General features: G+C 41.7%; 1 protein-coding gene across 1 annotated transcript in view; it reads left to right on the plus strand.

Annotated features, from left to right (window-relative positions):
* The window catches only part of LOC100736569 (membrane cofactor protein-like), a 50,181-nt gene continuing 41,533 nt past the window's right edge, over nucleotides 3,457–12,104 (plus strand). The window contains exon 1 of the mRNA XM_003482667.3: nucleotides 3,457–3,655. Coding sequence (XP_003482715.2) covers nucleotides 3,532–3,655 — 124 coding nt within the window. The 5' untranslated portion in view covers nucleotides 3,457–3,531. The remainder of the gene's footprint in view (nucleotides 3,656–12,104) is intronic.

The following is a 12,104-nucleotide window of genomic DNA, read 5'->3' on the forward strand; positions in this document are numbered from 1 at the left end:
CCCCCCCCAAAAAAAAGGAAAAGTTTTCTGTGAAGACAGTTGTAGTTCATTCCTTCCAGGACAAATCATCCTGCTTTCTTCCTACTGCTTAGAGTTGTTAAAATCAAAATCTCTCAGAACTCTTCCAGCATTTGGTAAATCCATGCTGGGGGAGGATTGGTAGACATGTTAACTGCATTGACAACAACACCCATTTATTTCATTCAGTATTAACAGGTATTGATTATGCACCTGGTATAGGTCTAGAAATGTCTCAGCCCTGGAGATATAGCAAGAAAACTCTATCCCTGCCCCATGGAGCTTGTCCAGAAAAAATAAGGAACAAGGCTCAGGATCTTTCAAATAGAGCCTCAGTTGGACTCAATCAAAATAAGTTAAAGAAATCTATGTGAAAGTCTTCAATTATATTTAGAATGATTGATGAACCCAGGTGTAGAAATTTCCCTGACTATAGGAAAGTTTCAGTAAAACCCCAATATTTGAATCTAATCTAGTGAATTCTAGCCATAATTCTCATGAAAAAAAAAAAACTTACTTTTAAGCCTAAAAGTAGATGAGAAAGTTTTTTTCACCATTTTATGATAGAGTTGATACAGCATTATGTCAGGTAGTTGCAGAGAGTAAAAACTAGGTTCTCTGTTTTCACAAATAAATGCCAATATTGAGCCAAAGAACATTTTTCATTCACAATCATAAGAACAATCAGAAATGATAAGTCCCATGCATTGTAGTTCCTTTCACTGCCTCCTTAATTATAGAATTATGGATTTTATAATCCAAGATAGTAAGGTATTTACTTTATACATCATTTCCAAATTTTGTGTTTTATATGCTCTGCCAAGAATTCAAAAAATTATGTTGGTCTGGGAGGAAGAGGAAATTCCATGGCTTCTTTATCACAGAATAGCTTTAGCACAGATATTGTTTAAATATATATAAAATTTGGTGATTCCAGTTGATGTATTTGAGTTTTATAGGAAGAATTTCCATTTCCTCACCATCCTCTCATACCTCAACTGTATGTGATACAGGTTTTATTCCTATTCAATGAACAAAATAGCTGTTGAAATATAGGTTGAATGGAAATAAATTTTTTCTTTACCTTATTCCAAATGTAACAGTGTCCATATAGAAAGCTGAAAAGCACGACGAAAATGAAATATCCATAATCCTATCAACTATTGGCTAACTTTGGCATATTTACACCTAATATATTTTTTTTAATTGTATCAGTACACTACTTTTGTTTTAACAAAAGGAATGACAAACAGTATACAATGATTTGGAGTCTGCTTTTCCACTTAGGAATGTATCATAGTTTCTTATATTGATATTTTTTACATTGCTTGCTACACAGAATTCCATCTCATAAACTACCTACAATAAAATTTTTAATACTTTTGCTAGACATGTGGATTTAACTTTTCCCCCAAAGCTATACATCGTTGTTCACAGCTCTGATCATTTCTCTGGGATAAACTCTAAATGAAACTGGTGGTTTAAAAGTCATGTCTGGAGTTCCCGTCGTGGTGCAGTGGTTAACGAATCCGACTAGGAACCATGAGGTTGCGGGTTCGGTCCCTGTCCTTGCTCAGTGGGTTAATGATCTGTCGTTGCCGTGAGCTGTGGTGTAGGTTGCAGACGCGGCTCGGATCCCGCGTTGCTGTGGCTCTGGCATAGGCCAGCGGCTACAGCTCCGATTCGACCCCTGGCCTGGGAACCTCCATATGCCGCAGAAGCGGCCCAAAGAAATAGCAAAAAGACAAAAAACAAAACAAACAAACAAAGTCATGTCTATGCCTTTGGAATGGATAAGCAATGAGATCCTGCTGCATAGCACCGGGAACTATATTTAGTTACTTATGATGAGCATGATGGAGGATAATGTGAAAAAAAGATGTATATATATGTATGTGTGACTGGGTCACTTTGCTGCACAGTAGAAAGTTGACAGAACACTGAAAACCAGCTGTAACGGAAAAAATAAAAATCATTAAAAAAATTCACTGTTCACCTTTGAAGGATGGAACCAGCTCTTTATTTTGAATAGCAGCAAATAAATTTAAAGAATCAAAAAAATAATAAAAGATGTCTATTTCAAAACTTTTGACATACAGAAAAATTATATGAAATACTAAAATTTGGAGTTCCCCTTGTGGGTCAGTGATTTAAGGACCCAAGGTTGTCTCTGTGAGGATGTGGTTTCCATCCCTGGTCCGGTTCAGTGGATTAAGGATCCATCTTCGCTGTAGCTGTGGCAAAGGCTGCAGCTGCAGCTCCATTTCAATCTCTAGCCCAGGAACTTCCATATGCTGCTGTTAGAAAAAAAAAAAAAAAACCAAAAGTTCGAGGGTGCTAGTCCCGATGTGTTTACACGAATTAATTGGGCCTTTTATTCTTTGCCAACTAATAGGAAGAAAATGTCAACTCCTTTTGTTTGCTCTTTAATGCCAATCATTTTACTTTCATATTTCTTTTACTAGCCATACACGTAAACTTAAATTCTACAAATAAATCTTGCTCATTGCTAATTTTTAACATTGTTTGCAAGATTGTTCCAACAGAAAATTCTCCCCCTTATCCACTGCACCTCACCAATTCCTACCCATTCTACCTGTAAGGACATTTATTGCTTCCACGAATTTGGCACTTAATGAACCCCTGTCCCTTACCTTTTTCATGCAGGTATACTTCATCTTCAATAAAACATTTAGTTCAAGGGCAAGGGCCCCGTAGAGCTGAGACCCCATATGTTAATGGCTTGGTGGTGTTTAACGATTTACCTTTCCAGAGGTTCTCTCCTAGGAAAAGAGGGGAGATTAACTGACATCAACAGCTGGGAAAACAATGGTCAAATATTTTGTAATTTTGAAATCTACCAAGTCATGAGAAGCTTCAGTAGCAGGCACTCAACTATGGAAACCTCAACTTATTCTCACAAATTATTTCCGAATGATGCCAACGACTGAGCAAGCACCCAGGCGTCCGGACAGCCTGGAGTGCCCCAGGTCCAAACTGAAGTCCTGAGGGGTGCCTGCCCCATGATGACTCACTGTCTCCGCCCTAGGTTTCTATTTTCAGGTCGATGTACTTTATTCTTCAATCTAGCGTTCCAGAAAAGGGACGGTGATGACCTAGCCCAAACAGGTTCCCGCTAGGCACTTTTGGCAAATGGCCATGGCGATCATTAGGGCTGCAGAGGGAAGAGCCAATCAGGGCCCAAGGGGGAGACACAACGGAAGATGCCCCTGAAACGCGAGAGTTAGACTCGGGCCAGGGCCACGCCCCGCTTCTCCAGGCCTAAGGGCAGCCCTAGGAGCTAAGGCTCCGCCCCCCGGCCTAAGGCTCCGCCTTGCAGCCCGCTCATTGGCTCCGCTAGGCACGCTCTCCCGCCGCCGTCTGCACTCTAGGCCACGCCCACCTGCGTGACAGAGTTTGCCACAGTGACTCTGGGGATTGTTGCGTCTGGTAAGCCTACCCTAAAAGCTGTCTCATGGGTTGGCCTCAGATTTCCCGCTGATTTCCCCAAACATGACGGTGGCTTGCGCACCGCGCAAGGCACCTCCCGAGCGCCCAGAGAGGCCTCCTTTTTCCTGGTGCTGCGTGGGGATTCTTTTGCTGGCTTTAGTGTTCCCGCTACCCTTATTCGCCTTCGGTAGGAGCCTGGAGAGGGTGTGCTCCCGTCAGAGAACTGGAGTGGGTGGGAAACAGGCAGGCCAGAACCGCTGGGGGGAGCTTGCTTGGCGGCTGGGGGCAGAGGCGCGGAGTGGAATCCACCCGGGTTTGGGTGAATTTGGGGTAGAAGGTGTGACTAGAGTGTCCCAGGCCGTGCTGTTCAGGGACCCAATGGGGTGGGGACCACATAGTGACCAAGGACAAGGTATGCGTGGTGGTGGGCACTGAGCGGTGCAGGGTGGTGGTCGCGGCCAGGGTTTACCTGAGGCCAGGCTTCCAAATCTTGTAGAATGTTTCCGGGACTGAGCCAAGTCTGGACAGGAATAGGAATCCGGGGCTGTCGGGGAAGGCTTGTCTTTGAATTCCTAGGTACTGGGGATGTTGCTAGGGTGGTGCTGTGCCTGTGGGAAGCTTTGCCCTGTGTTCCTGGGAGGGTGATGCCTTGTGTTGGGGGTATGTGTGCCCTGCTGGCTAGGCGATCCCACGCTAACGTACCCTGGTAGTGCGTGTGGAAGTTGTCAGCCTAGTCTTGCCCCTTGGTGGCACAAGGAAGCTTACTGTTTGCTTTATAGCCAAACCTAGCGAAAAATGAGTATCCTGAAAATGAACTTAAAATGATGTTCATCTGGTTTTCCCATACAGTTCATAAACTAGAGCTGAGGCCCGTTCACTAAGGTTTTTTTCAAGTTTCATTGAATCGAATGAATACTTTAAAATAAATGTATGTCCCCAAAGACATGCTATGGCATAAAACATACACAAAGGACAATCATTTTTAATACTTTGGTAGATATCCTTCTCTATTTATATGCACATGTGTTTCCATGCTTAAGTATTTTTTGGCTCTGTTACGTGTAGTTTGTATGCCACATTTTTCCTTAGCAGCATTATTCAACAAATACTCACCTTCTGTTTGCCAGGTCCTGTGCTGGCCCTGAGGAAGGACTAGTGAGCAGTTATACACCATTCCTATTTTCATGATCCTTATTTCACTGTTTTTCTGTCTGCGTACAGACATGGACATATGTAGGGCTATGTTTTGCCCACTGTTGGGTCACCAGTGCCAGGCATACATTAGGAAATCAAGTATTTGCTAGAATTTCTTGGGAGTGGCAGGCAGTAGCCAAAACATAATACTAATGAATATGTTATAACCCAAGAGAAGTGCCCAGGAGGAAAGGAGCATGATTCTCTGACAGCATTTGACAGACGACTGGTGGAAGGGATGACTTTTCTGTTCATCCAACAGGCCAAACTCTGCCACTTTGCCTTCTGCACTTGCTGTTCCCTCGACCTTAGAACATTCTCCTCCTGCCTCTTGTATAACTAGCTCCTTTTTATTCTTCACACTCAGCTGGGATGTTAATCCGTCAGAGGCACCTTCTCTGGTCCACTATTTCCAGTAGACACACAAACTCCAACTCAAATCCCCCCCTAACTGGTAGTCACCCTCCCAAACTCTGTTTTCTGTTCTCTCCTCACTAGAATGCAGAGATCTTGGCTTCCAAATGCCCAAGTTTTTTGCCTCAGTGTCAACATGCCTATATAACTTTCAAGTACCAGAAAATTAAAGGTAACATCCAGCCAGGGCTTGAAGCCCAGGACAAACTTATCTTGCTTCCAGGAGGAAAGTTCTCTTAAAAGCCATGCTTAGGATGGCCTTTGTGTGGTGCCTGAAAAGCTAAGGCAGGGGCAGCTGGGGTCAGAAAGGATGTCTCTTCCCCTTGATTGTAGACTTCTCAGGGCTCACCATACTCCAGTCTTACTTGTGACTGATCATTTTAAAAGTTTATTTCTATGTAGCAGGGGTGTGGGTGCCAGTACAGCAATGCTAAGAATAAATTTAAAGGATTTTTTTTTTTAGAGAATAATCATGTTTAGAAGAGGCTTAAAGAGACGTTGAAGGAAAGCATGAACTCTAATATAGAGGGAAAAAATAGATAAACTGAACCGGACGTATCATGGAAGGTAACAACTAGGAATGAAGAAGAGGAAAAACAAGATTAAGTTTAAGGTCGAAAAGTAAAATCAGGATAGGTGGGGGAACTTTGATAAGGTATAAATGAGAACTCACTATGCTGGGCAGGGAAAGCACGTGGATAAGATAACCATTTCACTGAAGCAGGGAGGAGGATTTATAAGCAGATAGTGTTGTGCCTGGGCGGCTTGCCATCTCAGTAGTAGTCTGAGAAGGGACTCTCATTCCTTCAGAATGGGTCTGTATTTTGGGTCAAAACCTACAATCTCTCTTTTGCTGATTTTTTTTTTTTCTTGCCAGTGAAAGGAGCCAAGATTGATAAGCGCTTCCACAGTAGTTTCTTAGGTGCTTTACTCTGCATATTCCAGTGCAAGAACAGTCCTCAGCTGGTCAGTTGCTTTGTTACCATAATACCGGGAGATAGACCACAAAAGAAATTAGGTGGTCAAATCTTCCAATGCATAAAGCTTTACGATTTTTTTTCAATATTAGATTCATTCTACTATATTCTTTACCATTGTTTTTCATTTTACAGCAGTGGAACTGAGAACCAAAGTTTCTTCAGTAACTGCTTTGAGGGACAGACTTTACTAGGTATTGTGGCCATATGGATGAATGGAGTCAGCTATATTACCTGTTAAAAATGAAAACATGTGAATGATGAGCTGAGAGATCCATACAGAGGAGAGGCCATGAGCTATTGAACTCAGGTCTGGCTTCTGGTTGTTCACAAAGTCAGCACTGGAGAGACAAGTGCTGGTAGGAAAGACAAGGTTGTTTTATTCAGAAGGCAGACCATCTGGGGAGAAGGCAGACACCTATTCCAGAGTCAACTCTGAAGATTCTGCTTGGCCGAGAAAAAATTTTTAAAGGGAAAAGGGGGACGTACTCTCAGCTAATCATTGAAACAGGGGATCATATTCATTGATATATCCCATTGCATGCAGACTTATCAGCTCCTTGTGGTCTTTCTTTAGACACTCTTTCACACAGTTTGCCAGTGAGATTACTGAAGGGGAAGCTGGAGGAAAGATCTGGTCCTATCTTAATTACTCACTCATCATTTCTATTTCTTTGATCTAAGGAAAGAACCAACACATTAGGCAAAGTATTATACGATCGAAAGATTTGAAAGATATGCTTGGGCTAGAGGTTAGTTAAAATATAGTTTTGCTAAAGTGACAAGACAAAAAGGGGGTCTCTGGCAGAAGGCTCTTCCCTGCACAGGGTTCTTTCCTGCAGAAATCTGCTTACACAACAGAAGACAACTGGTCACTACCTCTCCCTGGGAAGTAGGCAGTATTTCCTAGAGATATTGAGTGGATTAAGTCAAAGAAGATAATAGTTGAACAGAAGTTTTTCCTGAGCAGCAGGAAGGGTGTTCAGAGCAGAGGGAACAGTGTGAGCAAAAGCTCAGAGATGTGATACCAGCTTGGGGCAGTCATGGACTGCCGAGGTGTGTGTGGCAGCAGTAGGGCAAAGGAAACAAGAGGAAGATAGAGTAGATCACAGAGTGAATAATTTTGGAAGAACAGGGGAATCAGGAAAGAATAATTACCATCATAAAAATCTAGACTATGATATTTTTACCTGTTCTTTGGGGGTACATCAAGACCTTTTTTTTGATTAGCGCAAAGCAGATGTAAACTCGGTCTCTAGTAATTTCCCCAAGCTCAGTAGGAGACCATTTCTTGAGGACTAAGCTGCAGACACACATAGGAGGGTTCTCAGTGACAGACAGTGATGGAAAATAGTGTTAGTAGAACTAGTTATCTGGCTTGACCCTGTGTCTCCTACCTACTGGGAATGTGTTCTTGGGCAAGTTACTTCACTTTACCGTGGCTGAGGTGATTCATCTTAAAGAAAGAGAAATTGTACCCAACTCATCGGAAGATTGTGAAGAAAAAGATAGTTTAAAAACACCAAAATGATGATTGGAACAAGTAGGGCTTAAGTTGCTCTTTCTAAAATGATTAGTATCACCACTGTTGTAAGAAACAAGCTCTGCAATTGTTCATTGCCCATCTTTAGGGACAAAATGTACCCCACAGTCTTAGGAGTTCTCTTTAAATAATGTTAAGATACTGTTTCTGGTCATAGAAGTAATGTAGGATGGCTTTAAAATAAAATAATAGAGCATAAGTATTTATTTATTTACTGTCCCTTTAGGGCTGCGCCCATGGCATATGGAAGTTCCCAGGCTAGGGGTGGAATCAGAGCTGTAGCCTCACCAGATCCAAGCCGTGTCTGCAGTCTACACCACTGCTCACGGCGATGCCAGATCCTTAACCCACAGAGCAAGGCCAGGGAGCAAACCTGCGTCCTCATGGATATTAGTCAGGTTCATTACCACTGTACCACCGTGGGAACTCCAAGCATAATTATTTTAATATGAAAGAAATGATAAACTGCTAAAGGGAAATGTCTGTAACTAAACCAGTGGTGGGGGAGTGGGTGGAATATGAAAACAGGCACAAAAACAGCAAAGATAAAGTGACAGTGTGCAGTTATCTCTGGACTAGAGGGCTGAACAGTATAGAGAAGTTAAATTCCGATCCAAGCATGTATAGAACTGACAGCTGTGCTCCCTCAGCTCTGGCCCTAGGAGCTAGAAATGCAGTGATGAATGAGGCATGGTCCTCAAGAAGGTTCCAGTATCATAAGGAGTATAAACAATGGACATTTACAGTATGAAAAATGCCTTGCGAGATATAAGTTGAGGCATCATGAGGACATATAACCCCATTTTTTTGAGTGAGAGATGTCAAGGGCCTCAAGGAAGAAGTGGCATCTGAGAAGAAACCACAGGATGAGTAGGTGGGAGGAACAGCCAAGTCTCTGGGCAAAGCTGAAGTAAAATGATGCATGGGGATGAGAGTGCTATACAGTAAGTTCAGTGATTTAATAGGCACTGCTAGTGATGTTGAATACAGCTTAGAAGAGTGTGCAGACCTCAAGGCTCTGTTAGCCATGTCTGTTAGCCTTAGACATTATCACAAGGGCCTCAGGGAGCCCTTGGAACGTATCTGACTTGGAGGAGCCTTGGCATGGTATCATATCAGTGTTTCTCCAGTGGCAGTGTGAAAATGAACTGAATGAAAGATGGCAAGACCAGTAGAGAGACCTATCCTATGCAGAAACTCTTGTAGCAATCGAGAGAAGAAATGGTAGTGGCTTGATTAGAAGTAAGGCTAGAAATAGGGGGAACAAGCACTTCAGCTGTGAAAAACGTGTATCTTGTTTGCTGGGCATGATAAGTCAGAGTCCATTCTCTGGCTTCCTGATGAGACCGTGTAAGAGAGTCCAAGCGGAGCTCAGTGGGGACTCAATTTAACGCGTAAACTCGGCACCCCAGCTGGAGGTTGGGGATGGAGAGAGGGCTTTGGGGGGCAGCTCTTATCAGTGGTAATGGTGTCATGGGGGTGGGTATTTGCAGAACGAAATAAGGAGAGTTCCTAGAACACCCCACAAGGGACATCACATTATCCAGTCGGGCAGAGAAAGAAGAGCAGCCAGAGGACAGGCTGAAAACCAGGGTGGTTTACTACCTGGAAAACAAGGAGAGAGAGCTTCCCAGGCAGGAGGGAGTGAGGAGAGAGTGATCAATGGCTCCAGATGTTGTAGACTGGGTAACAACAATTACTGAGGGAGAGAGGGTTAGGAGAAGGCTTCTAGGCTTACCTAGAAGGAGGCTACTTAATGACTTTGAAAGTACTTTTCAGTGGCCTATAAATGACTGGGAATTGAGACATAATATTGCTTGGTTAGATGTGAAAGACTGTGTTTTGAAGAAGTAAAGAAAGTTTAAAAATAGGTTGTGTCAATAGCACAAATGAACCTTTCTACAGAAAAGAAAATCTTGGACTGGAAAACAGACTTGTGGTTGCCAGATTGGAGGGGAAGGGTATGGGAAGGCCTGGGATTTGGGGGGTAATAGATGCAAACTCTTGTACTTAGAGTGGGTAAGCAATGAGATCCTGATGTATAGCACAGAGAACTATACCTAGTCACTTTTTCTGGAACAAGATGGAGGATAATGTGAGAAAAAGAATATGTATATACATGTACAATGGGGCCACTTTGTTGTTAAAGAGAAATAGAGCACTGTAAATCAGCTATAATGGAAATTAAAAAAAAAGGTTGTGTCATCCATGAGAGAAAGGGCAGGATGATCAGGTTTCACTGAGGTTTCCATTTTGATCAGAGACTATGATTTTCTGGAAGTACCACCTGGGCAGGATTGTGGGTGCATGCTTGTGCCAGAGGGTTATTTATAATGTTTTCAAGCAGGTAGAGAAGGCTTGCACAATTCTTGCAAGTGTATAGAAAATGAACAGTTCTCTTGATTCATAGCAGAGCACCCTTTCACTTTCCTGAAACTCATCCGGGACATTGGGAAATTTTCTGAATTCAGCCTGTCATATTATGTAATGGCATTTATTATTTAAGCATAGCATTGCAGCCTAATAATAATTATATGAATAATTTGGGAATATCTAGCAAAAATTAGTCAGGAATTTATTTTTCTGAAGCTGGGGAAGTTTAGTTTGAAAATCCTCATAGGAAAAAAATGTGATGTTCTGAGCAAAAGAAGAAATTGACCATAAAAATGTGTGACCTGAGACTCAATTGTTGGTGTATGAGGCTTGTAACCAACAGGTTGCCAAAGCAAATGGGCTCAATTGCACATGGTTGAAAGCATGTGTTTCATGATGCATGCTAATGAGAAGAAATACTTCAAATTAGTTAAACAGATTAAACTATCCAATTGACATTTCTTTCTCCATACACAGCACCACTGTATATGAGAGTCATATTAGGAATTCTCTCTCTTTTTTTATGTTTTCAAGATAGCTACTGAAATTGAATGCATAAACAAACCACATGTGTAATTTAATTATAGGCATGCTATTATCTTGATTTCTTTCTTAGTGCTCCCAGGGTATTCTAGAAAGATCTTATACATTTATATCTAGAATGGAATTATATAGCATTTCTAGCCCAATTTTTCCTATTGTAAAATAATACTGTATGGCTCAGAGTATTTAGTACATTTAATGTTATTAATAAAATTTAACTATGCAAATCTTTTTAAACTCTCTCTCTCTCTCTCTCTCTCTCTCTCTCTCTATATATATATATATATATATATATATATATGTTTTGTTTGTTTGTTTGTTTGTTTTACTTTTTACAGCCTCATCTGCAGCATATGAAAGTTCCTAGGCTAGGGGTCCAATTGGAGGTGCAGCTGCGGGCCTATACCACAGCCACAGCAACACCAGATCCAAGCCACATCTGAGACCTATATTGCAGCTTGCAACAGCACTGGATCCTTAACCACTGAGCGAAGTCAGGGATCAAACCCGCATCCTCACGGACACTATGTCAGGTTCTTAACCTGCTAAGCCATGATGGGCTTTATAACTCGGGCTTTTTGTTTGTGTTTTTGCTTTTTTGTTTGTTTTAGGGCATTTGATTGAGGAGCATTCATGTATCAAGATCAGCGTGGTGGAAATGTTGACCTTTGCCAAATGTTGAAACAATTTTAGGACATGATGTAAATGAAATATTATACAGTGTATTGAGAAGAGTTTAGAATTTAGAATATGATGTGAAAAGAGGGTAGCATCTCACTTGTTTAGAGTTCTTTCTTGACTACTGTCTCTGTCTGAAGACCCACATCTAGGTAGTAAGAAAGAGAAGTTTCCTTGGTGATCAAAATATGTCTCTTTCTTTCTCCCTAAATCCTTAACCTTATAGAAGAGGCCTCTGCATTTCTTTAGCCCCTTAGGACTTGACTTGATGTGTCTCCATCATATTATTTTACATAATTTTTCTAGCAGATTTGTTAGGTTGTCAAGCCCACAGATAATTAAAAAGAAGAGGAATTGCTGATGTAGGAATTATACTCTTGTAGGGAGGAACTCCCCTAGCCCCTCCAAAAGAAAAAAAAAAAAGAATAAAAATTCTAAAAACATAGCAATATAGTAGCTTTTCTGTCGGGATATATTAGATAAATAGACCAAATAGCTCCTTCAGGGAGCTTCTATGGAAGTGTATGCTCTATTGATCAGTGAAGGAAAATTAAATTATATTTAAAGTAATATTGGAGTTCCCGTCGTGGCGTAGTGGTTAACGAATCCGACTAGGAACCATGAGGTTGTGGGTTCGATCCCTGCCCTTGCTCAGTGGGTCAAGGTTCCGGCGTTGCCGTGAGCTGTGGTGTAGGTCGCAGACGCGGCTCGGATCCTGCGTTGCTGTGGCTCTGGTGTAGGCTGGCAGCTACAGCTCCGATTAGACCCCTAGCCCGGGAACCTCCATATGCCACAGGAGCGGCCCAAGAAATGGCAAAAAGACAAAATAAATAAATAAATAATAAAATTGTAAAAAAAAAAAAAAGTAATATCAAGAAAGCAATTTTTTTCAGTGTAAGTGTGTTCAAAATAAT

Source organism: Sus scrofa, chromosome 9, assembly GCF_000003025.6.
Source record: "Sus scrofa isolate TJ Tabasco breed Duroc chromosome 9, Sscrofa11.1, whole genome shotgun sequence".
NCBI classification, from domain to species: domain Eukaryota; kingdom Metazoa; phylum Chordata; class Mammalia; order Artiodactyla; family Suidae; genus Sus; species Sus scrofa.